At 40.0% G+C, this 26,131-nt stretch overlaps 1 protein-coding gene across 1 annotated transcript in view; it reads left to right on the forward strand.

The window, feature by feature from the left end:
- Nucleotides 1-24,456, forward strand: part of LOC105478154 (vascular endothelial growth factor D) — a 45,211-nt gene extending 20,755 nt beyond the window's left edge. Inside the window, exons 2-7 of the mRNA XM_011735192.2 lie at nucleotides 1,135-1,345; nucleotides 8,609-8,799; nucleotides 11,822-11,967; nucleotides 13,955-14,055; nucleotides 19,331-19,526; nucleotides 20,456-24,456. Coding sequence (XP_011733494.2) covers nucleotides 1,135-1,345; nucleotides 8,609-8,799; nucleotides 11,822-11,967; nucleotides 13,955-14,055; nucleotides 19,331-19,526; nucleotides 20,456-20,582 — 972 coding nt within the window. The 3' untranslated portion in view covers nucleotides 20,583-24,456. The remainder of the gene's footprint in view (nucleotides 1-1,134; nucleotides 1,346-8,608; nucleotides 8,800-11,821; nucleotides 11,968-13,954; nucleotides 14,056-19,330; nucleotides 19,527-20,455) is intronic.
- The last annotated feature ends 1,675 nt before the right edge of the window (nucleotides 24,457-26,131 follow it).

Raw genomic sequence — 26,131 nt, forward strand, 5'->3', positions numbered from 1 at the left:
ACTGAAAATTTTTTATCTACCAAGTCTTTTTTTTCTTACAAACCCATCCAATACAGTTGCACTGTATCCGCCAATACAGTTGCACTGTATCCGCCAATACAGTTCATGCAACTGTATGGAAATCAAACTCTAGAAGAGTATTTTATAGTTCTATAAGAGTATTAAACTCTTATACTTCTAGAGTGTAAAACCCCAGAAAAGTATTTTGTCAGAAAAAGATTGTGTTTTTGAAATAGTAGGTTTTAAAAGAAAATAAAGAAAGAGGGTTAGAAGTAAGAAAATTCAGGTTATCAGGGGCTTGATATCTTTATTTTGTGACTGTAGGCAGGTTACCCAGGACTTTGTAGATCAATTTCTCAAACAAATAACAGAGATGAAATCAACTGTCATTAGCTACTGTCACAAAAATAATATGATAAACATCTATTCATTTCCTATGGCTGCCGTAACTAATTATCACAAACTTGGTGGCTTAAAATAACAGAAATTTATTTTCTCACAGCTCCGGAGTCTAGAATTCCAAAATGGAAGGGTCAGCAAGGCTGCACGCCCTCCAAACACTCTTGGAGAGAGTCTTTTCTTGCTTCATCCAGCTTCTGATGGCTCTAGGCAATCCCCCACTTGTGACTGCATCACTCCAGTCTCTGCCTCCGTCTTCAATTGGCCTTCCTCTGTGTCCCTGTCTTCTCTTCCGTCTCTTATAAGGACACTTGTCATTGTACAGTATTTAGGGTCCACATAGATAATCCAGGAGGATCTCATTTTAAGATCCTTAACTTCATTACATCTATACAGATCCTTTTTCCAAATTAAGGTAATGTTCACAGGTTCTGTGGGTTAGGATGTGGACATATCAATTTGAGGCCCACCATTCGATACACTACAGTTTTCTTTGTAAGTGTTCTGAGAACCCAGGAGAAATAAGTAAATCCTTTGATTCAATCAAAAATGAGCAGAATGTGAATCAACAATACTAGAAGATATCCTTTTTCCTAGGCACTGGCATATACTTCAATAGTATCTCTAATTAATTTACAGATGTATTTACGCTTCTAAGTGTCAGCAATGAAGATTATTATGACAAATTTAAAATTTAGTAATTTGTTTTTAAACTGGTATTTTTGTTTTTTTAAGCGGTCATCTCAGTCCACATTAGAACGATCTGAACAGCAGATCAGGGCTGCTTCTAGTTTGGAGGAACTCCTTCGAATTACTCACTCTGAGGACTGGAAGTTGTGGAGATGCAGGCTGAGGCTCAAAAGTTTTACCAGCATGGACTCTCGCTCAGCATCCCATCGGTCCACTAGGTTTGCGGCAACTTTCTATGACATTGAAACACTAAAAGGTAGGTGTGTGGATGTGGAGACAAGTTCTTTCTCTTTATCAGATAGTGACAAATACACTTACTTTCTCCAAAACTCTGCGTAGGGCAGACACGTGTCAGAGGGAGAATGAAAGTCAGTCTTTGATTTCATAACTTCAGTGTTAGTGCAGAATCTTGATTTTTTAATATTTACTTCACAGAGAAATATATGCAATATGATTTTGAGATAAAAAACACAAAAGAACATTTCAAAATATAAAAACAAATTTAACTCAAGGATGTGGGGGCAAAGAAAACCCAGGAAGACTATTGTTCTCAATAGAAAAAAAAATCATAAGGTTTACATAGAAAATAAAACCTGGGGATTCATCCACAAGGAGTATTCTACTGCCATACATACATAGATAAAAACCAAAAATGGCCAGGCATGGTGGCTCATGCCTGTAATCCCAGCACTTTGGGACGCCAAGGAAAGCAGATTGCTTGAGCCCAGGAGTTTGAGACCAGCCTGGGCAACATGACGAGACCCCATCTCTACAAAAAAAAAACAGAAAAAAATAGCTGAGCATTGTGGTATGCGCCTATATTCCCAGTTACTTGGGAGGCTGAGGTGGGAGGATCTGCTGAGCCCAGGAGGTCGAGGCTACAGTGAGCCATGATCATGCTACTACACTCCAGCCTGGGCAACAGAGCAAGATCCTGTCTCAAGAAAACCACCACCCCCGAACCAATAGATTAGATATAGCTTTTTGTTTTTTATTTCTGCAAAGTTGTGTGATTTTTTTTTTAATTTATTATACTTTAAGTTCTAGGGTACATGTGCATAACGTGCAGGTTTGTTACATATGTATACTTGTGCCATGTTGGTGTGCTGCACCTATCAACTCATCAGCACCCATCAACTCGTCATTTACATCAGGTATAACTCCCAATGCAATCCCTCCCCCCTCCCCCCTCCCCATGATAGGCCCCGGTGTGTGATGTTCCCCTTCCTGAGTCCAAGTGATCTCATTGTTCAGTTCCCACCTATGAGTGAGAACATGCAGTGTTTGGTTTTCTGTTCTTGTGATAGTTTGCTAAGAATGATGGTTTCCAGCTGCATCCATGTCCCTACAAAGGACACAAACTCATCCTTTTTTATGGCTGCATAGTATTCCATGGTGTATCTGTGCCACATTTTCTTAATCCAATCTGTCACTGATGGACATTTGGGTTGATTCCAAGTCTTTGCTATTGTGAATAGTGCCACAATAAACATACGTGTGCATGTGTCTTTATAGCAGCATGATTTATAATCCTTTGGGTATATACCCAGTAATGGGATGGCTGGGTCATATGGTACATCTAGTTCTAGATCCTTGAGGAATTGCCATACTGTTTTCCATAATGGTTGAACTAGTTTACAATCCCACCAACAGTGTAAAAGTGTTCCTATTTCTCCACATCCTCTCCAGCACCTGTTGTTTCCTGACGTTTTAATGATCGCCATTCTAACTGGTGTGAGATGGTATCTCACTGTGGTTTTGATTTGCATTTCTCTGATGGCCAGTGATGATGAGCATTTTTTCATGTGTCTGTTGGCTGTATGAATGTCTTCTTTTGAGAACTGTCTGTTCATATCCTTTGCCCACTTTTTGATGGGGTTGTTTGTTTTTTTCTTGTAAATTTGTTTGAGTTCTTTGTAGGTTCTGGATATTAGCCCTTTGTCAGATGAGTAGATTGCAAAAATGTTCTCCCATTCCGTAGGTTGCCTGTTCACTCTGATGGTAGTTTCTTTTGCTGTGCAGAAGCTCTTTAGTTTAATTAGATCCCATTTGTCAATTTTGGCTTTTGCTGCCGTTGCTTTTGGTGTTTTAGACATGAAGTCTTTGCCCATGCCTATGTCCTGAATGGTAGTACCTAGGTTTTCCTCTAGGATTTTTATGGTATTAGGTCTAACATTTAAGTCTCTAATCCATCTTGAATTAATTTTCGTATAAGGAGTAAGGAAAGGATCCAGTTTCAGCTTTCTACTTATGGCTAGCCAATTTTCCCAGCACCATTTATTAAATAGGGAATCCTTTCCCCATTTCTTGTTTGTCTCAGGTTTGTCAAAGATCAGATGGCTGTAGATGTGTGGTATTATTTCTGAGGACTCTGTTCTGTTCCATTGGTCTATATCTCTGTTTTGGTACCAGTACCATGCTGTTTTGGTTACTGTAGCCTTGTAGTATAGTTTGAAGTCAGGTAGCGTGATGCCTCCAGCTTTGTTCTTTTGACTTAGGATTGTCTTGGAGATGTGAGCTCTTTTTTGGTTCCATATGAACTTTAAAGCAGTTTTTTCCAATTCTGTGAAGAAACTCATTGGTAGCTTGATGGGGATGGCATTGAATCTATAAATTACCTTGGGCAGTATGGCCATTTTCACGATATTGATTCTTCCTATCCATGAGCATGGTATGTTCTTCCATTTGTTTGTGTGTTGTGTGATTTTTAATAAAGTGAAAAGTAAAAGTTGGACACTGAGTTGTAATATTGGGTACTGGTATTGCTAGGAGAATAACGAAGGGAGAAAATTCTCAAGACAAAATGATCAAAGCTCCAGACTAGAAAATAACATAATTTGAAATAAGGTTAATGATTGTTCCCTAGTAAGGTATGAAGATTCTTTAAAAGAAAATCAGGCCGGGCGTGGTGGATGACACCTGTAATCCCAGCACTTTGGGAGGTCGAGGTGGGTGGATCACCTGAAGTCAGGAGTTCGAGACCAGGCTGACCAACATGGTGAAAACCTGTCTCTACTAAAAATACAAAATTAGCCAGGCATGGCGGTGCATGCCTGTAATCCCAACTACTTGGGAGGCTGAGGCAGGAGAATTGCTTGAACCTGGGAGGCAGAGGTTGCAGTGAGCTGAGTTTGCGCCATTGCACTCCAGCCTGAGCAACAAGAGTGAAACTCTGTCTCAAATAAAAGGAAGGAAGGAAGGAAGGAAGGAAGGAAGGAAGGAAGGAAGGAAGGAAGGAAGGAAGGAAGGAAGGAAGGAAGGAAGGAAACCAGTGTGTGTAGGTACTGTGCCATAATGAATAAAAAATGCTTGTCAAGTAAAGTTCTGTGGTTTCTGATTAGGCATTTAATTTTTTGATGACATGTCAAAACAACAAAAGAAGCTGCTACATCATTGCTGATCTAGCATTCTAGATTTGATTAACATGATTACCTGGTAACTGATTATATATATAGCATAATTCAAATTAACCACTAGGCCAAAACTATTTTTTTCTTTCTACCTAAAATCGTATTTGTTTTTTCCCATTTGTAAAAAGATGTTGGGGTTGCACAGACCTCTTGTTGGCGGTGGGGAAAGCTGTGCATAGATGGGGAAATATTTTTTGGTAGCACCTTGGGCATAAGTGTGAAAAGGATTCTTTGTGTTCATGTGTATGACTGTGTGTCTAAGTGAGTTGACATGGTGGGAACCATAGCCTTGAGCTCACTTCAGACAGGAATTTGAAGCTCTAGATGTTTCTATGTGGTGAATTAACATAGCCTTCATGAGAACAAAGGGTTGGCACCTCATCTAGAGGTCAAAGGCCTTAACCAGATTACCTGACTGAAGGCCTGAGGTGAGCCTGGAGCTATTTCGTGAAGATGAATGTTACCATAAAACCAAGACTAGGTGATCTAAAAAAAAGTCAATGACGGCCGGGCGCGGTGGCTCAAGCCTGTAATCCCAGCACTTTGGGAGGCCGAGACGGGCGGATCACGAGGTCAGGAGATCGAGACCATCCTGGCTAACACGGTGAAACCCCGTCTCCACTAAAAAATACAAAAAACTAGCCCGGCGATGTGGCGGGCGCCTGTAGTCCCAGCTACTCGGGAGGCTGAGACAGGAGAATGGCGTGAACTCGGGAGGCGGAGCTTGCAGTGAGCTGAGATCCGGCCACTGCACTCCAGCCTGGGCGACAGAGCGAGACTCCGTCTCAAAAAAAAAAAAAAAAAAAAAAGTCAATGACATTGACATTTTCTAAGGAAAAAACCATTAAAATATCACAGAATTTGCAAACCCTATGAATTTATCTCCTAATTTCATAGGGGATCATCTAAAGTTATTTACTAAGTTAGAAGCAGTGAATAATGAAATCGGCATCTTACACCAATTAGAATTTGTTATCAAGTCTCCCTTGTGGATTTCAAGGTAATTTCCTGAGGCAGAGCAGTCCTGCTGGGAAGTAGTAAAGAATAGTAGAGTTATGAAGCCTTTAATCAGTGATGTTGGTCATAATTGCATATGATTTTGATTAAAAGCTTACCACTCCAATTTCAAAACTTAGTTTTCTAAAAAAAGAAAAAGCAAATGGAAAGCAACATTTAAGTAGAATTTTAAATTGGGAATATTTTCATAGGTTGGTTTCTTGTTTTTTCAAGGATTCATGATTAATTGTAGTGAATTAAATAATAACCATAATAATACTTAATTGAGTAATTTATCTCTCATGTGCAGCATTCAGGCTTTTTATATAAATATTAATAATCAGAAATTTTTAAAAAGGTTTCTTAGGGGCTGGGCACAGTGGCTCACACCTGTAATCCCAGCACTTTGGGCGGCCAAGGTGGGCGGATCACAAGGTTAAGAGATCAAGACCAGCCTGGCCAACATGGTGAAACCCCGTCTCTACTGAAAATACAAAAATTAGCTGGGCATGGTGGTGCATGCCTCTAATCACAGCTACTTGGGAGGCTGAGGCAGGAAAATCGCTTGAACCCAGGAGGTGGAGGTTGCAGTAAGCCGAGATCACACCACTGCACTCCAGCCTGGCGACACAGCAAGACTCTGTCTCAAAAAAAAAAAAAAAAAAAAGAAAAAAGTTTCTTAGGATAGAATGTTTTATTATGAGGAAAAAACCCCAAAGTTTAGGTAAACTGTGTAGTATAATGCAGTGCTCCAGACAACCCATATTATGTTTTCGGTGATTGAAGAAGCAACATAGGAAAAATATTGGTATTAAGGGATGAAAAAGGAGAAAGGATATGGAGAAGATGTTATAAGGGAATAATTTAGGGACTAGGGTCACATCTCAAATGGTAATATTGTATCGGTATACTTCAAGCAGAGGTCTTCTCTATCCCTTCTATTCCCATATATGGGAACTCAGAATAATCTCAGGAGAGTTCTTGAAAATGCGGTAAAAATAAAGGACAGTTTGTCTATTGTTGCATAACACATTACCACAAAACTTAGCTACTTAAAACAATATTTATCTCAGTTTCTGTGGGCCAGAAATGCTGACATGGCCTAGATCAGTTTCTCTGCTTCAGATGTCTCTGGAGGCTGCAGTCAAGATATTGGCCTGGGCTGCAGGCATCTTAGGGCACTGCTTTCAAGTTCAGTCAGATGTTGTTTGCAGGACTCAATTCCTCACAGGCTGTTGGACTGAGGGTCTTCGTTCCTCGCTGGCTATTGGCCAGAGGCTGCCCCAAGTTCCTTGTCTTTTTGTTTGTTTGTTTGTTTTTGTTTTTGAGACAGAGTCTCGCTCTGTCGCCCGGGCTGGAGTGCAGTGGCGCGATCTCGGCTCACTGCAAGCTCCGCCTCCCGGGTTCACGCCATTCTCCTGCCTCAGCCTCCCGAGTAGCTGGGACTACAGGCGCCCACCACTGCGCCCGGCTAATTTTTTGTATTTTTTAGTAGAGACGGGGTTTCACCGTGTTAACCAGGATGGTCTCGATCTCCTGACCTCGTGATCCGCCCGTCTCGGCCTCCCAAAGTGCTGGGATTACAGGCTTGAGCCACCGCGCCCGGCCCCAAGTTCCTTGTCATGTGGACCTTTCTAACATGGCGGCAAACTAACACAAGAACAGAAAACCAAACACCGCATGTTCTCACTCATAAGTGGGAGTTGAACAATGAGAACAGATGTACACAAGGAGGGGAACATCACAAACGAGGGCTTGTTGGGGGGTGGGGGACAAAGGGAAGGAGAACATTAGGACAAATACCTAATGCACGCGGGGCTTAAAACCTAGATGACAGGTTGATAGGTGCGGCAAACCACCATGGCACACGTACACCTATGTGACAAACCTGCACGTTCTGCACATGTATCCCAGAACTTAAAGTAAAATAAGTTAAAAAAAAAAAAAAAAAGCCTGCAAGTGGAGAAGGAGAGAAAGAGTGTGTGTGTGAGAAAGTGAGACAGAATAAGAAAGAAGAAAACTTGCAATAAGTAGAAACAAGACTGCAATCTTTTTTAACTTCATCATGGAAGTGGTATCCCATCACTTTTGCTGTATTCTCTTCATAAGAAGCAAGTTACTAGGTCCAGCTCACACACAAGGAGAAGAGATTTACACAAGGGCATGACTATCAGGAGGTGGGGACCACTGGGGGTTAGTTTCAAAGCTGCCTACCACAAGAGATTTTCACCAGCACCACACCCCCACATATAATAAATAAACTCTACAGTTCCATGGCAAGCTACAAGGAAGTCTTTGTGTTGTCTTTATCATAAAATTGAATCTTTCCCCCAAAACACCTGTAGAAAGGCTATGCAGTATTAAGTACCAAAGGGTCAAAGTTGAATTTAAAAAATAAAATATGAGAGAAAAGCAAGTACTGTTTTATAAGAAAGTATATAATTTTTTTTATTCCCATAGGCTTGTTTCTTTTTTCTTGTTACTTTCAAATTAACTATGGCCAAAGGATTGCTCATTCCATTAATACGAACAGGCTTATTTCATCATTTATATAAATATCAGTATCGGGCACTTGCAAATGAGAAAACTCTGATTTGAGGAAGGATTAGTTTCACTTCAATTTCCATTTATGCATTTGCCAAGTTTAAACCCTACTGTAGTTACCTAAGCAACCAACAGAAACATATTTTTGATGATGCTAAAACCTACCTACACCTGGCTTTAAGTAGAAGAAATGCTATCCAGCTGTATCTAGTAAATTGCTTGATAAATAATATTTACATGTTATTTCTTTACATGCTTCTATTTACTTCCCTATTAGCCAGCTTCTCCAGATGTATCCAGTGTAATTATGTACAGGACATGGTGTTATACCTCAAAGGGAAATAAAATACTTATATTCTACAAAGGTATGGTATAAATGGGAAAGAGCACAGAGATTATTGTAACTTCTCTGCAAACAATCTTGGTTAAAGGACTGACAAAAAATATCCATCTAGTAAAAGAAACAAGCAGTAGAAATGTGAAAATGACTATGCTCAGCGTAACCCTGGCACACGTTGGCACATCAGGGCCATTCCATCTGCTAGCCCCAGTGAGCTTTCTCTCTGCAGTTATAGATGAAGAATGGCAAAGAACTCAGTGCAGCCCTAGAGAAACATGCGTGGAGGTGGCCAGTGAGCTGGGGAAGAGTACCAACACATTCTTCAAGCCCCCTTGTGTGAACGTGTTCCGATGTGGTGGTTGTTGCAATGAAGAGAGCCTCATCTGTATGAACACCAGCACCTCGTACATTTCCAAACAGGTATGAGGACATCGGCAAGCCTGCTATCTCTAAAGCCCTGATTATAATAGCGTCGATCGCTACAACAACCTTGTTGCCAAACACTGTACTAAATGCTCTGTGTGCATAATCACATTTAATCTTTGAAACAAGCCAAGAGGGTATTTTGTCCTCCTTTATAGATGAGGAAACTGGGGCTCAGAGAGGTAACTTACTTATCCAAGGTTACATGGCTGATAAATAGCAGAGCTGGGATTCAAACCCAGGTCTGTGGGAGGCCAGAGCCTGAACTATTATCAGTTATTGTCTCTCTGTCTCTATGATGTCAAGACTCAGAAAACCATATGGAAGTTACTAGGATAGGATGTTAAAAGGAATGAAGATAGCTGTGCTGTCTTGTGTATCCGTCAGGTTCTGTGTTGCTCAAAAAAAAGTTTAATGAAGGTTGTGGGCAGAATTGGGGAAAGAGGGATGGGACAGTGAAGCACCTGAAGCTAGCAAAAAGGGGGAGACTTCCCCACCCTTAGACTGAGGAGACAAGGGGAGGGAGCAGTTACGGGAACCCAGAGGGAAAGCGGAGAAGAGGGTTGCTGGACTGGCCACTGTCAACTCTTGGCCTGGCAGGGAGTTGGGGCAGGGGCTGGGAGGGGCAAGAGGGTTTATAGATGTAGCCCATGGAGGGCAGCGTCCTGGGGCAGAGAGTCTGATGGGGAAGGAAGGAGAGAGGATGGTGTCTCTGGAGGGGCAAAGAGAGAATACCTAGCACAAAAGACATTTGGAAATAATTCTGCAGTCCCCATGAAAGAAATAATTCAGCCCTCTTCATCTTATAAAACTCCCTTTGCTTAGGTAAGTTTTCCTTTCTCTGGTTACCATGTTTTTAATAAATGTCGCATATGAGAGCAGTAGTAACACACTTGGGAAAGCAATATTTAAAAACTGTGCATCAAACTACATTCTTTTTGGTATCTGTTGCAAATTCCTTGAATGTTGATATACTTATTTAATTGTCAGTTTGCCTATATGATTTATTCTCCTTTTAATTGCAAAAAGAGGTAGTACAAGAAAATTACATGCACTGAACATATCCATGTTAGGTAATTTTCTTAATGCTGATTTGTTTTGTTAATAGATTTACTTATCCTTAATTTTGTTCCTCCACCCTCTAAAATATCCTTTAAACTGGAGAGTTTCTTTTTCTAAATTCTTTTAGAGAATCTTGGAGCTTGTGCAAATTTTAACCTCTACTATTTGACAATTAGAAAAAAAAAATGACCCAAGTAGGGCTAAGCATCAATTCTTAGTAGAAACAAAGCTTGCATAACGTAAGAGGGTTTAGTTCATGATCATGTGATTCCCTAGAGCACAGCCAAAAAATTGTGCAAGAAGATGAAGTTTATGCAAAGTAAACACTACAAAAACACTCTCACTTAGACTCATGGAAGTTCCATTACATATTGAGAGGTCAGAATAAACACAGCCTTAATGGATTGCTTCCACTTAATAGATAGTTGAGTACTTCATTTTGACTGCTGTACTCAACAAATGATTAATTTCATAGAATGCACTTAAGTGTAAGTGTACAGCAGGTTTTCTTCCAAATATGAATTTTTGAACATGTTAATAGTAGTTTTTAAAAAACTATCTCTCGGCCGGGCGCAGTGGCTCACGCCTGTAATCCCAGCACTTTGGGAGGCTGAGGCGGGCGGATCACAGGGTCAGGAGATCAAGACCATCCTGGCTAACACGGTGAAACCCCGTCTCTACTAAAAAATAAAAATAAAAAAAATTAGCCAGGCGTGGTGGCGGGCGCCTGTAGTCCCAGCTACTTGGAAGGCTGAGGCAGGAGAATGGCATGAACCCAGCAGGTGGAGCTTGCAGTGAGCTGAGATCATGCCATTGCACTCCAGCCTGGGCAACAGAGCGGGACTCCGTCTCAAAACAAAACAAAACAAAACAAAAACTATCTCTCGCCCCAAAGTTACGGACTATTTGGCAAACCACCTCTTAGAAACAAAGTGAACAAATGAATATTCTATGTAGTAAGGACTACATGGAATGATGATTGAATGGACAATACATTAAAATCAACTTCAAACTCATCCACACATCATAGAACCACTCAAGAAAGTTGTATCACCTCTCTGTACGTCTGTTTCTTCACCTGTAAGATGGGAATAATAAAAACCCACCCTATAATGCTGTTATAAGGGGTAAATGAGGTAACATGAAAGCACTTACAACAGGGCCTGGCCTACAGAAAGCGTAGAAAGAATGATATACATGTTAGCTATAATTATTTGTTTGGGCATGATGATCTTGTATCAGCTATTAATACACAATGCTGCATAACAAACACACTAAAACTCAGTGGTTCCAAACAACAATGATTTATTCTCACTTACATATCTGAGGTTCAGTTAGTTTAGGGTGGGTTCAGCGGGGCTTGACTCTAAGCTGCAATGTGAGTCCAAGTCAACTTCTATGTTTCCCATCGCTTGGACCAGCAAGCCTGCCAGATTACGTTCTTTTCGTGGCTACAGCATAAGTTTGAGAAAACAAGCCCCATAAAACATGCACAGTTCAAATTTGTACTTCTGTTGTGTCTGCTAACATCTCACTAGCCAAAGAAAGTGATGTGGCCAAATACAAAGTCAAGAGATAGGAAACTATATTTCTTCAATAGAAATGGTATGAGAAGGGATAAGTAAATAGTTTGAATAATAACCTATTCTAATAAAATCCTAAAGAAACTGCATAGCTTTAATCTCATTTAATCCTTATGATTAACACTCAAATGTAAAGCAGGAGTAGGGATTAACAGTACCATTTTACAAGGGTATCAATGATCAAAAAGTTAAGAGATTTGACCAAACTTAAACACTTCATAATGTTAGATGAGCCTGTTTAGTTCCATTCTTAATGGACAACTCGGCTAAAGTCATTGCCATAAATGACAAAGGCAAAAATTCAAACTAGAACAATTTAAAAAGTAATATATAAAATTAAAAAAATACATTGTGTTTATCTTTCTCTGCTGTAGCTCTTTGAGATATCAGTGCCTTTGACATCAGTACCTGAATTAGTGCCTGTTAAAGTTGCCAATCATACAGGTTGTAAGTGCTTGCCAACAGTCCCGCGCCATCCATACTCAATTATCAGAAGATCCATCCAGGTCCCTGAAGATCGGTAAGCACTTTTTTTTTGTACTGGATTATGTTTGTTTTTGCCTTGCCAAAACTGTGTGTAGAGGATATTTCATTAATATAGAGTTACCAATTTATCTTCAAATTATTCATATTTTAGCTTCTAACCTGAATCTACTGGTAATAACTGGCAAATACATATTTTTATTAGATATTAGATATATATTGTGGTAGGACCAAAACGCTCAGTGGTATGAGCTCGTCATGTCTACTCACAGACACATTTGTTCTTAATATGCATAGTCTAATGCAGGTGTAAAACCACTTTAACCTCAAATTTAGCACATGTATCCTTGTTCCAGAACAAGCATTAAATAAAACTTATTTCAGGCTGTTTGTATATTTACATCCTGAAATGAGAGAAAAAAAAGAAGATTCCTGGGGTCATTGGGAAGTGACAAAACTAACAGCACGTGAGTTTTGCAGCTTTCTAATCTTTCCCCTTAAGATTACCAAATGAAAAACCCTTGTTTTTAAATTAAAATGACTTAAAATTAATTTGGCTTTGAAATTCTCTTGAGATTAATTTTGTAATTGTTTATAAGACAAACGACGAAAGCAAAGGTAAGGATCACTTATTTGAAGAAAAAAAAGATTTAATATAAAGAAACAAGTAAAGGGTAACTGAATGAAAAGATCATTAGTTAGGTACTTAGATTTTGCAAAAGTAAAGCAATAAATATATTGCGGGAGTGGCAAGTAAAAGAGTAAGCTGGTGATTAGTTAACATTGAGCCAAGAAGACACCTCCGCCTGTCTCCAGCAGAAAAGAAAACTTGTAAAAAGCAACATTTATTCTCAAGATGTTCCTGTTATCCTGGCCAATGCTTTTATCTTTATTTTAAAGAAAACAATCTTAGGGGCCTGGCACGGTGGCTCACGCCTGTAATCCCAGCACTTTGGGAGGCTGAGGCGGGTGGATCACGAGATCAGGAGATTGAGACCATCCTGGCTAACACGGTGAAACCCCGTCTCTACTAAAAACACACAAAAAATTAGCCGGGCGTGGTGGCGGGCGCCTGTAGTCCCAGCTACTCGGGAGGCTGAGGCAGGAGAATGGCGGCGTGAACCCGGGAGGCGGAGCTTGCAGTGAGCCGAGATTGCGCCACTGCACTCCAGCCTGGGCGACAGAGTGAGACTCCGTCTAAAAAAAAAAAAAAGAAAATAATCTTAGGAGGTATTCTTAGGAGGTATGTTAGAACATATATAATTTTGGTAAATAAACTGTTGACAGCTATAATTTGCATAGTTTTAACATACATCTTCTTAAGAAGATTACAATTTCCAAAATTACAGTTTAGGTTCTAAACATTTCCACATAGAATATTTATAATTACAGAATCACTATCTAGTAAGATGCAGTTCATAAATACAAATTAAGCTCCTTTAAAATCTTTTTTTTTTTTTGAGACGGAGTTTCACTCTTGTTGCCCAGGCTGGAGCGCAATGGTGCAATCTCGGCTCATTCCAACCTCCGCCTCCCGGGTTCAAGCGATTCTCCTGCCTCAGCCTTCCAAGTAGCTGGGATTACAGGCATGCACCGCCACGCCTGGCTAATTTTGTATTGTAGAGATGGGGTTTCTCCATATTGGTCAGGCTGGTCTCAAACTCCCGACCTCAGGTGATCTGCCCGCCTCGGCCTCCCAAAGTGCTGGGATTACAGGCGTGAGCCACCGTGTCCGGCCCGCTCCTTTAAAATCTTAACTCTTTTCACATCCTTATCATTTTGTGGTGAGAACATTTGAAATTTACTCTTAGCAATTTTGAAATATACAATACATTATTATTATTGACTGTAGTTAACATACTGTGCAATAGATCTCAAAACCTTATTTCTCTAAACTGAGAATAAAAAGCAAAAAATAAATTTTAAAAATCTTAACTATTCTCTATCAGGAATTGATTTAATGTTCCAAAGTTTTGATTATGCTTGAAAGCTTTTAAATCTGGTTCATTGTTTTCTTTTCCTAGCTGTTCCCATTCCAAGAAACTCTGTCCTATTGACATGCTATGGGATAGCAACAAATGTAAATGTGTTTTACAGGAGGAGAATCCACTTGCTGGAACAGAAGGTAATGATAGTAGTAGTAAAATAATAACAGTAATAATAAAAGTAGTAACAATAGCAGTGAACATTATTGAGTACTTAGTATGGCCAGGCAATGTTGTAAATCTTTTATATGTTTTAGCCCATTTAAGTCTCACAACAACCCTATAATATGCTATTGTTATTTCTTTTTTACAATTACAAAATGGACACACCAAGATATCAAGTAATTTCCTCAAGGTCACACAGCTGAGAGTGATAGAAGTGGTCAGATTCCAGAACCCTCTGTACCATAATCATATAGTAAGTCCATCAATGCATCACTTTGCTTTCTAATCTCAAAGAAAAGCCCAGAGTTACTGGAGCATCCTGAAGCATTGAAATTGAAAGGGGATGTTAAACTTGAATGAAAGCTGCTTCAGAACTAAATACTAGTCAACTGCAGTTTACTAATTTATTTGTATGAAAGTCTCACAGGAACATAAAGTAATTTTGGACTTGGTTTCTATCAATTGCATCATATGAAAACATGCCAGTAATTTGAAAAAATAAATGGAGAATAAGAGAAAACTTTTTCTGGAATTAAGGCAAAGCAAAAGCAAAATATGGCTATTGGTCTAAGGGGAGTTGGGAGCAAAATGAGATATAGTCCATTGTCATAGCTCATAATCCGTAATTCTGTGACTTTGGGTGATGAACATTTGCTTGAAAATGAATGCATTTTAATTTATTTTTCAGAGAGCTTCACATGGTTCCACCAAAAAAAAAAAAAAAATCACAAGTAGTCATGCAGTTTTACCCTTGCTTGTTTTACACTATAATCTACAAGCAAGAACAGTAAGGGCTAAACTCTAAGAAATCTGTCCTAAAAACTGTAAATAGCAACCTACTCTCCATTCTTCTGCCTCTCAGCTTCCTTCTAAATGTTTTCACGAAAGCTTGACCCAGAGCATGTGAGGAAATTTAATATTTATGTAGTTTAAATGCCCATGCTGATCTTGAATGTTCTTTACACCCTTCCCACCAAGTGTTCAGCCATCCTCTACCAGAACATACATTAGTTATTCGGAGACTCGCCATCCAATGGGGCAGCACCACGGGGTGGACACACTCCTGTTGTTATACTGAACTGAAATCTCTCTCTAGAACAGACCAGACTGCCCAATGGAATACAATAAGAGTCATATATGTAATTTACATTTTACATTACTCATATTAAAAAGGTAAAAAGAAACAGGTGAAATTTATCTTAATATATTTTATGTAATCCAATCTATCCAATATACTATCATTTCAACATGCAATCAATGTAAAAAACTTTATGTGCTAGCCTACATTCTTTGTGCCAAGTCTTTGAAATCCAGTGTGTTTGTACACTTACAGCACATCTCAATTTAGACTCTCTATTTCATGCCCAATAGTCACATATGGCCCATAGCTACCTTGTTGGACAGCCCAGCTCAAGAGCATCAACTCATTAGTTCAGGTTTTACCCTATAGAGCCATGTAAAACAAATCTAATTCTTTCTCCATGTGACTCATGTTTTAATAGTCTTAGAAAATTATTGTGGGGTTGGCCGGGAATGGTGGCTCATGCCAGTTATCCTAGCACTTTGGGAGGCCGAGACGGGAGGATCACTTGAGGTTGGGAGTTTGAAAACTAGCCTGGCCAGCATGGCAAAATCCCATCTCTACTCCTTAAACAACAACAACAACAACAAAAAAAAAAAAAAAAAAAAAAAAAAAAAAACAACAGCTGGGCGTGGTGATGTGCGCCTATAGTCCCAGCTACTTAGGAGGCTGAGGCATGAGAATCTCTTGAACCTGGGAGGCAGAGGTTGCAGTGAGCCGAGATCATGCCACCACACTCGGGCCTGGGTGACAGAGCGAGACTGTGCCTCCAAAAAAAAAAAAAAAAAGAGAGAGAGAGAGAAAAAAAGAAGAAAAGAGAGAGAGAAAGAAAGTTACTGTGGGAAGGGCAATATATTTAGAACTTAAAGGCTCTAGCTGAGGATTTCCTGGCATAAAGCCTCTGAGACAGTTTTATATGGAGGAGGTTTGTAGGCAGGCACAAGGCATTAAAGAGTAAAGAGAGAGGCAGCTGACCACAATGCTGTTGCTAAGAGGCATCAGCCTAAGCCAACGGGAAGTTGAAGCTGGGAACCCCTGTGGAGGTAAGTCTCAAATCTAGGTGAAGAGGCTGAACCCTGTAGACCGTTCATTGGCTGCCTTGGAGAGGGGATGTAGCCTTAGGTGAGGCAGCTGATTTCTGCTGGAGATAATTCTTGGGAAGGCACTCAGCCAGTACACGTGTGTAGAGGGTGGAAAGAGGAATAGGGAAGAAGAGAAGTGCTACTCTAAGCAGGGGGGATCTGAGCACTCAGGGCTGGAGGTGAAAGAATATACTGGAAAAAGTTCAGCATGGTGGGGATATAACGGGTGGGGACATAATGGGGAAGGGGTTGGTTAGATGTGAGAGAAGAAGCTGGACAGGCTCACAGGGACAAAGCAGAAGGACCTTGTAATTCTTGCGTGGGAGCTTGGATGTGATACTAAGGACAAAGGGAAACCACACAACTGGCTCAAGCAGGAGAGTGACAGTACCCATTAGAATTTTAACAAAATCATACCAGCAACAGTGTAGAAGAGGATGCGTTGACTCGGGGCAGGGAAAGAGGCAGGAAACCTTTTGGGAAGTTGTAGCAATGAGGTAAGCGAGAGGCTCAGGGTGGACTGGATCACAGTTGTTTCTCATTCTCATCTCCCATAAGTCCCCAATGTGGACCAAGTTCACATTCTTTTCTCCAGTGGCCCCATCAAATTGATGGCATTTACTGAGCTTACTGCTCACTATACTTTTTTTCCATACATGTGACTGTTAAGCCAACTGCCTTTTCTACAATGACTTCTCTTGCCCAGATGAGCACATTTAGGTTAGTGAATCCAAGTCTAATTTAATTGCATCTTGTTAGATTCAGGTCATTGCTCTAAATTGTTAAAACAAACAATCCAAAAAAAAAAAAAAAGAATAAATCGAGGAGGTCCCAATTCTGTATTTTAAAATACTTAATATATCTCTTCCTTCTTGAAGACAGCCACAATTTCAAGAATTTATTTTGAAAAATTCTATCAGTTTATTGATAAAAATGGTAAAAGGAACAAAGCTGAGAACAGAACATATCGTCAAACTCCCTAGGGATGGAAATCAATACATAATACTTCAGGATATCACCCTCAGCTACTTGCTGTTTCACCACCAGTTCTCTTGCATCCAGTTTTTGTTCCTTTTCACTTGGCTATGAGGACATGAGCACAGCGTCTGCCTAACAGCCTGCTGAAGTTCTGCAAACACCTTGTGGATTGTGTTTCCCTAAACCACCCTGTCCAACAGCGGCCTTGGGCCTGTCTGAAGTATTCTTAGTGAACTTCTGCTGCCACCTAGTGATCACTGAGAATTTTTAAAGAGCCTCTTTGTCCTTTAACAAGTTATTCTTGTCTTGCCCCAAAGCGACATCTGCCTCTCTGGCGTGTGACTTACAAAGCTCACATTTTTCCTCTTCACAAAGTTCAAAATGGGGACTTCTCAGATTTAGCCTTCCAGCACCCATTCTCAAACATCATCCATTAGAGAACAGTTTAAACTATAAAGTTGAACCACACGAGATTGTCATTTTGATATGTCATTAAAGTCAGATATTGGCAAGAACATATGGTTTAACCCAATGTCTTGGAATGCTGGATGAGATTCTCAGAACCTCCATACATAAGCCTGCTTCAGGACCCTTTTATTACACCAGATAAACCCAACAAACATCCATCGAGTGCCTATTTTATAACAGAACAATGAGACCTGCTCTTTCCCCTTCAGGACATTTTACTTAATGGGGGAAACGTACAAGTAAACAGACAAATGTAATCAGTGCAAGAAAGAATCGGACGGAAATATGCACAGGATAAGGACACTTAGCTAAACCTGCAGACATTGGGAAAGATGTCAGGGAAAATGGATGGCAGAAGGAAAGACAAGGCCAAAGGCATGGGACTGGGAGGCACTGGAATATCAGGGCAACAGAAAGTGCTGTCATTTGGTGTAAATGGAACACACAGGATATATGAGAGCGAGAAACAGAAGATGAGTCTGTGAGGTTATTATGGTCCAGTTCATGGAGGGCCTTGTATGTCCTGGTGGGAAAATTGGTTTTTATTGTGAGAAGGGAAACTTTTAATGCATTCAAAGCAGTGGAATGAAGTGATTTGGTTTGCATTTGTTAATCATGTGAAGAATAGGTTGGAGGGATAAAGCTTGTGGTGGCAAGATGAGCGACAGAGCGACAGCCATCTACACAAGAAACACAAAGTACAGACTGAATTGTGGCAGTGGCAGGGGGATGGAAAATAAAGAACAAATTTAGAGAATCAGAACTGAGTGGACATGATGCTCAGACTTACCAGAGCAGGCAAGTCAAGAATAATGTCACCATTCCCTAAATGAGGCAAACTGGGAGAGAAGCAGGTTTGGGGAGAAAACTACTAAACATGTATGTCCCTCCAAAACCTTCAAGAATGCTAAAGGGACAGAGTCAAGTTCTTCCAAAGTTTCTGTCTCTTCCATTTATTTTGCAATGAATTTCAACTTGTTAATCAGAAATGGATTTGAAGTAGTAGCTATTCAATTGTTTTATACACCTTCTAGAAGAAATATCTGTCAGCTGAGTATGTCAAAAACTTCTCAGACCCTCCCCTTTACCTGAATGTATCTTCCAGCAGATGTTGGTGGAATCAAAGTTGATTGTTGCTGTTATATCTTTTATACTAGTGTTATGATCTGCAGTGAGAACATGCATTACTATTGCTACCCCTGGTCTGGAATGTCTGAGGTGTATTTCTACAACACCAATTATTTTGTATGTCTCTCCTTTTAATCTCCACCAAAAAATGGAGACAGCTAGACTCATAACCCCTTAGACATCCTATATTTTATTACTAATACTTGGTTGTGGAAGTTTGCATTTTAAACAAGTCATCAACATAGAAATCTCTAAAAATATTTTATCAAAAACATTCAGCTTATGATATTTTAAAAATCACAAACCTAAGAAAACACACAAACCTGTGTTTGTATTGTGAAATCAGAGGCTAATCTTCCTCACCTTGTAAAAAAAAATAGGGGTATAAATCTATAGGAAGGAGATTGGGTGAATCCAAGTTACTCACGGATGACGTAAAATATACAATCAACTTTGGTGATCCAATTATCCACGCTACAACTATCTGACCAATACGTTTCTGTTCCTCTTTAGACCACCCTCATCTCCAGGAACCAGCTCTCTGTGGACCACACATGACATTTGATGAAGATCGTTGCGAGTGTGTCTGTAAAACACCATGTCCCAAAGATCTAATCCAGCACCCCAAAAACTGCAGTTGCTTTGAGTGCAAAGAAAGTCTGGAGACCTGCTGCCAGAAGCACAAGCTGTTTCACCCAGACACCTGCAGGTAAATGCCTTGAATTGTCTTGCCTTTACTCATGACATTTAATGTAAATGCCATTTTAATTTGGTGGGATTCTTTAGTAAGCTAATTTTTCCCTTTAGTGCCTAAGTCCCTTTTGGATAATAGAACAGAGGTTTGGCAGCTAAGGAATAAGCAAGGGTATACAGAGTGATGATTAATCATGAAATTAAGAAAATCCTGCCTGTTATTATGGGTTTAGAGTTTTTTGTTTGTTTGTTTGTTTGTTTTTTACAGAGTCTCGCTCTGTCTCCAGGCTGGAGTGCAGTGGCGTAATCTGGGCTCACGGCAACCTCCAACTCTCTGGTTCAAGGGGTTCTCCTGCCTCAGCCTCCTGAGTAGCTGGGATTACAGGCACATGCCACCACGCCCAGCTAATTTTTGTATTTCAGTAGAGACGGGGTTTCACTATGTTGGCCAGGATGGTCTCGATCTCCTGACCTCATGATCCACCTGCCTCGGCCTCCCAAAGTGCTGGGATTACAGGCGTGAGCCACTGCGCCTGGCCTGGGTTTAGAGCTCTTAAACAACAATGAAGTTGGTAAAATTTAAGCAATTATTAGGATATTGCTTAATAATAATATTTTAGGAAGGGGAGGTTTCAGATCATCAACCTCTTTAGTTCGGTCTCTCATTGTATATGTCAATATATGTTTGTTTTTTTTCTTTAATGGAGGGAATATCATCGGATTTATATAGCAAGGAATTTATTCATGAATAGAACACTTGGAGGTTACTGATTCACTTTAATAGATTTTGAATCCATGTGGGATAACCATGCAGGATTTTATACTGACATTTTAAATATATGTCTGAAAAATTGCCTCTGAAAACTTAATCAAATCAGAACAGAGTTATTCTTTCGAATCCAGTCATTGATTCTGAATTCTCATCTTTATTTTCTTTTGCAACAGCTGTGAGGACAGATGCCCCTTTCATACCAGACCATGTGCAAATGGCAAAACAGCATGTGCAAAGCATTGCCGCTTTCCAAAGGAGAAAAGGGCTGCCCAAGGGCCCCACGGCCGAGAGAATCCTTGATTCAGTGTTCCAAGTTCCCTATCCCTGTCGTTTTTAACAGCATGCTGCTTTGCCAAGTTGCTGTCACTGTTTTTTTCCCAGGTGTTAAAAAAAAATTCGTTTTACACAGCACCACAGTGAATCCAGACCAACCTTCCCTTCACAGCTAAGGAGTCCCTGGTTCATGGATGTCTTCTAGCTGCAGATGCCTCTGCACGCCAAGGAATGGAGAAGAGGGGACCCATGTAATCCTTTTGTTTAGTCTTGTTTTTGTTTTTGATTTTTGGTGAATGAGAAAGGTGTGCTGGTCATGGAATGGCAGGTGCCATGTGATTGATTACTCAGAGCAGATGAGGAAAACTGTAGTCTCTGAGTCCTTTGCTAATCGCAACTCTTGTGAATTATTCTGATTCTTTCTTATGCAGAATTTGATTCGTATGATCAGTACTGACTTTCTGATTACTGTCCAGCTTATAGTCTTCCAGTTTAATGAACTACCATCTGATGTTTCATATTTAAGTGTATTTAAAGAAAATAAACACCATTATTCAAGCCATAGAATTTTATGTTATTTAATATGTTTCCACTCTATATTTATGCTAAAGAAAAAATGTTTTAAAGAAAGAAAGGAATTTCGAAGTGGAAGGTGCAGGGAGACACACAAACACTGAACCTCAGTTTTGGGAAACCAAGGGAATAGCTCTCAGAAAGGTTAAGATTCTAAATGAGGCTAAGCAAATGCGGCCCAAGAATCCACTGCGAGTCACTCTGTGTTTTGAGATTAAATGGAACTTGACCTGATCCCCATCCCATGCCCTTGACTTCTTTGAGAGTTTGCATTTCTTCTGGCCACCTCTGGCTCCAAGTTTCTGCACTTACTCAAATCTCAGTGTCATGGACATCCCAACTCTCATGGCAACACAGTTCTTCTCTCTGTTCTACAGCTATCGCATTTTGTTTTTGAGTGATTCTCCTGCCTCAGCCTCCCGAGTAGCTGGGTCTACAGATGCATGCCACCACGCCCAGCTAATTTTTGTATTTTTAGTAGAGACAGGGTTTCACCATGTTGGCCAGGATGGTCTCGAACTCTTGACCTTGTGATCCACCCTCCTCGGCCTCTCAAAGTGCTAGGATTACAGGCATGAACCAGCACACCCGGCCACATAAAGCCTTTTTCCTCAAAGTACTCCTACATCTAATTTGTTGGTGACATAGACTTCATTGAAATTTTGCCATAACAGAGGGAATTTAGCAGCATTAGCAGAGTTAAGTTATGTATTAAATAACTTAAAATTAATCCCTGCATAGTATCTTGCATAGATAGATATGTATATAGATACACACAACCCATTATGGTACTTACAACACATTTGTGTAAATAGCTGTGTTTCTGTTTATCTCCCCACCATACTGTAACCTCATTATGACTGGAAACTGTGTCCTGATCAAATTTGTGTAACCCAGGTTTCTCAGGCCAGAGCACCCTGGAACAGTACAATCAAAAGGAGAAAGACAATGATAAACAAAGGAATAGTAAACAAATGTAGCCCATGGTAGTGGCATTGTTTGATCCTGGCCTAAATCCCTACCCTTCCTCTGCCAGGGTTCCTAAGCAGTTCCTGAATTCTCCCTTCATTCACTGAAATTCTCCGAAGCCTGGGGCTCCAGGTCCTTTGATGCTTCCCTGGCTTTAACTCTCAGTCCCTGCCCTGGGGACACGAGCTAACCTTCACCTGGCCTTGGAACCAGTCCCCACTGTGCTGCCATTGTCATTGCTCTTGCCATTTACTGGTGCCAACCCAGTCACTCCTCTTCTGCCACTGTTCTTCTTGCTCTCACTTTATGACCTTGATGTCAACAGGCTTCTTCCTTCTCATTTTACTGTATTTTTAATCAGGCTTCTGAAAATGCTTGCACATAACTTAGTTTTTGGAAACATACTCAGCATTCGACTCTTTGCTTTGCCTTTTCATTCAGTCTCTACCACTCCCCACTTCTCCATGATATTTGGTTAAATTCCTTTGAGATTTGGTGCAGAAGACAATTCAACGATACCACACAATTAAAGGAGTTACTTTGCTTATCCTCGACTGGCAAAAAGAGGGGATGAATCACTGAGGAGAAAAGACATGAATTTAAGGACAGACTCTGCCACCTAAACACATTGTAAGCCTGAACAATGTCATCAAGCCTCAGTTTTCTCATCTGTCAAATGTAAATGATAATCTTATTTCCCTAAATCTCAGAATTGATAATTTCATTAGAGTTAAAAAATTGAACAATACAATGTATCTTATAACTCAAAGGAATTATTCTGAAGGAAAGAAGGGAGACTGAGCAAATCCCAGAAGCTTGGGACCTCTGAGATGTTCTTGGCTTATACTGGATCCTTGGATCTGTCCTAAAACCAACTCAAACCATGTTTTGGCTCGAAATGCCTCTGGCTTCATAATTGCCATTTAGATGGAGATTATCATAAGGAATTCTAAGCTAAGCCAAAACTCAATGTGGTCTGGCTTTGTGCTTCTAAAACCCCTCCCTCTGCTTCCTCCTTAATTCCCAATTACCATCAAGATCTGCACTTGGATCCCTGAGGCTGGGTCAGGATGGGTCTGGTCCTTGAGGGCGGAGGTGGGGTAACTGGCCTGTTGCTTTATTAGAGTTCACTAGACATTGCATGGAAATATTTGTCATACTAACAGCCCTGGAACATGAGTTGAAAATTCTCAACTTGTTGCAAAGTAAAAGTATGTGAGAAACTCCAAGAGCTTTAAGCAAACACAATAAATGCCAGCAATGCATGATGTCCCTGATTACACCACAGGGCCAGAGAATTATTAATGTGACAGCACACATCATAAATCTGTGACTAAAACGGTGTGGCAGGAGGCCCTTTAGAGATGGAAACAGATTAGGCAGCACGATGATCAGAGTTGAATGAAGATTAAAATACTGTCTGAGAGACTTGATAAAGGAAATTATACAAACATTACGTTTTAAGGCCCTTTAAAAAAGCCATAGTTCAGTGAAAATTGTGAGCTTAATAGATTTGGTCAGCAAGAGCTGGACTTTGTCTAATTTAGTCTTAGTCCTCAGTGTGAGAACAATGTCTTGCATATATTAGGTACTCAATAAATAATTGTTTAATAAATAATAAATTATTACATTGATTTTGTGACGAGCGAATGAAATTATCTCTTTAAAAAGTGAAGAGTAATTTTACATAACTCATGTTTTTCAAACTCAGCTAGATTATATGCATGTCTGAATTATTCAGATGTTGCAACTCTAGAAAGCAATTTAATCTATTCTCAAAATATTTATGAAGTGAAAATGAGCAAAAAAATTCTGTTATTTGACCCTTGTTAATGGCTTAGTGAAAGAAAGTCTGTCTTTGGTAATTTTATCACTGATATTGTTTGTTCTGAAACAGTGGTCAGTAAGCAATGGCCCATAGGCCAATTTCAGCTCATTGCCTGTTGTTTTGGTAAATACTGCTTTATTGGAACACAGTTATGCTCATTTGTTGATGTGTTGTCTATGGCTACTTTTACTCTACAACAGCAGAATTGAGTATTTGGGGACAGAGACTGTATGGCTTGCAATGCTGAAAATATTTACTCTTTGGTCCATTACAGAAAAAGTTAGCCAACCCTTTGTGTAAAAATATTTCTTATTTTATCACGCATCATCAATGAACATTAAATATAATGAATGAGACTGCTTCTTGAACCCCTATAAAAAAATGGCACTGTTACCTGGCCTTGATCGATTGTTGGAATCATCTGACCTCACCTTATTTCAGTCATTGTGTAGTGTGTAACCCAATGAAGCTAAAAATTTACAATGATTTAAATTTCAGCTTTCCACAATTTAAATAAAGTCATGGATACATTTATTGATGGGTTCTAGTCATGTTCGTGGTATATCTCTAAAATGTTAGTGTTGACGGCGTGGACTCTAAATAGAGATAGCGCATAAACATGTTAGTTTTGTTTGTTTGTTTTCTCTCTTTTTTCCAATGCCCTGGGTAAAGTAAATACTCCTAAAAGTTAGGGGATTTTTTTTTTTTTAGTTTTTTTTTTGGAGACAGAATCTCGCTCTGTCACCCAGGCTGGAGTGCAGTGGCACAATCTCGGCTCACTGCAACCTCCACCTCCCAGGTTCAAGTGACTCTCCTGCCTCAGCCTCCTGAGTAGCTGGGATTACAGGCTACAGGCCCCCATGCCCAGCTAATTTTTGCATTTTTAGTAGAGACGGGGTTTCACTATGTTAGCCAGGATGGTCTTGATCTCCTGACCTTGTGATCCTCCCACCTCGGCCTCCCAAAGTGCTGGGATTACAGGCGTGAGCCAAAGCGCCCGGCCCGGGATTTTTTTTTTTTTTTTTTTTTTAAAGTGTAAGCCCACAAGGACAGGGTGAATGATAAAGTCAGCAGAAACAACAATGTTCTGAAAGCTGAAAAGCACGCAGATAAGTTGTAAATGATTTGGCCAACCTGAAAAAAACATAATTTAAGCCAAAAGTTGGGGAAGATGAGTTCCCAAAAGGCTCAGAAGTGGGTGTCCCAAGCACCTCTAGAAGTGGGAAGGATGAGAGGAGTGCTAAAATGAGGTTCAGTCCAAAAATCTGTATAAGAAACAGTTTGATCCCAAATCTTCTCCCACATTCCCTGTGGTGGAGTGACTGCTCCTTCCAAACCCAGGCAAAAGATGGATTATTAGTCATTTGGCTATGGTAAAAGAGAGCGCATCCAGAATGGGGGATGCCTGACATCCATGAGGGCAGGGTGCTGAACTAACAAGAGGGTTAAGTGAATGCGTACATACTAGGTGCAACTACAATTCAGGCAGTTGGATCTGTACTTGAAAAGTGTTTCTCTGGGGGGAATCTTACCAGCCTAAGAGGAAAGACCTAAAAACAACTAAAATTAGTTGGGGGAGGGACTCTCAATGGAACAGCCCAATCAGGTCAACAAGCCCCATTCCTGGGCTCAGACCTCAGATCAGCTCCTTTGTCCCTTTCTTTTAAATACGAGCAAGCAGCCATGAATTCCCAGACATCCAGGGAAAATTTCTAACATGAAAGACAGAGAGTAAAACACACAGAAAAAAAGCAATTTGGATGAAACAGAAGAAAACTTCAAATCATTAATAGCCAGGGGGTGAGGGAAGAAGGTGAGACAATGCAACTAATAAATAAAATGAAGGTGTTATTAAAAAAGAAAATGTCAGAGGACATAATAGAGCCCTAGGAAACTAAAACTATTATAATAAATTAAAAATTCAATAGAAAAAAAGGAAGACAGAGTTGAAGAAATTTCCTAGGAAGTAGAATAAATAAGAAATTAAAAGTGAAAAGATAAGAAGGACTAACATCAGAATAACTGAAGTTACAGGAAATGAGAAGAGACACAATAGGAGATGTAATCGACAATTTAAAAATTCAAGAGAATTTTGAAGTACATGAGTTGGTAAGTGAAAAGGCTCCCTGAGTCCCTAGTCCAAAAGGTGAAACTATGCCTATACCAACGCACAAAATGATGACATTTCAGGACACAGGAGAATAAG

Source organism: Macaca nemestrina, chromosome X, assembly GCF_043159975.1.
Source record: "Macaca nemestrina isolate mMacNem1 chromosome X, mMacNem.hap1, whole genome shotgun sequence".
Lineage (NCBI taxonomy): Eukaryota > Metazoa > Chordata > Mammalia > Primates > Cercopithecidae > Macaca > Macaca nemestrina.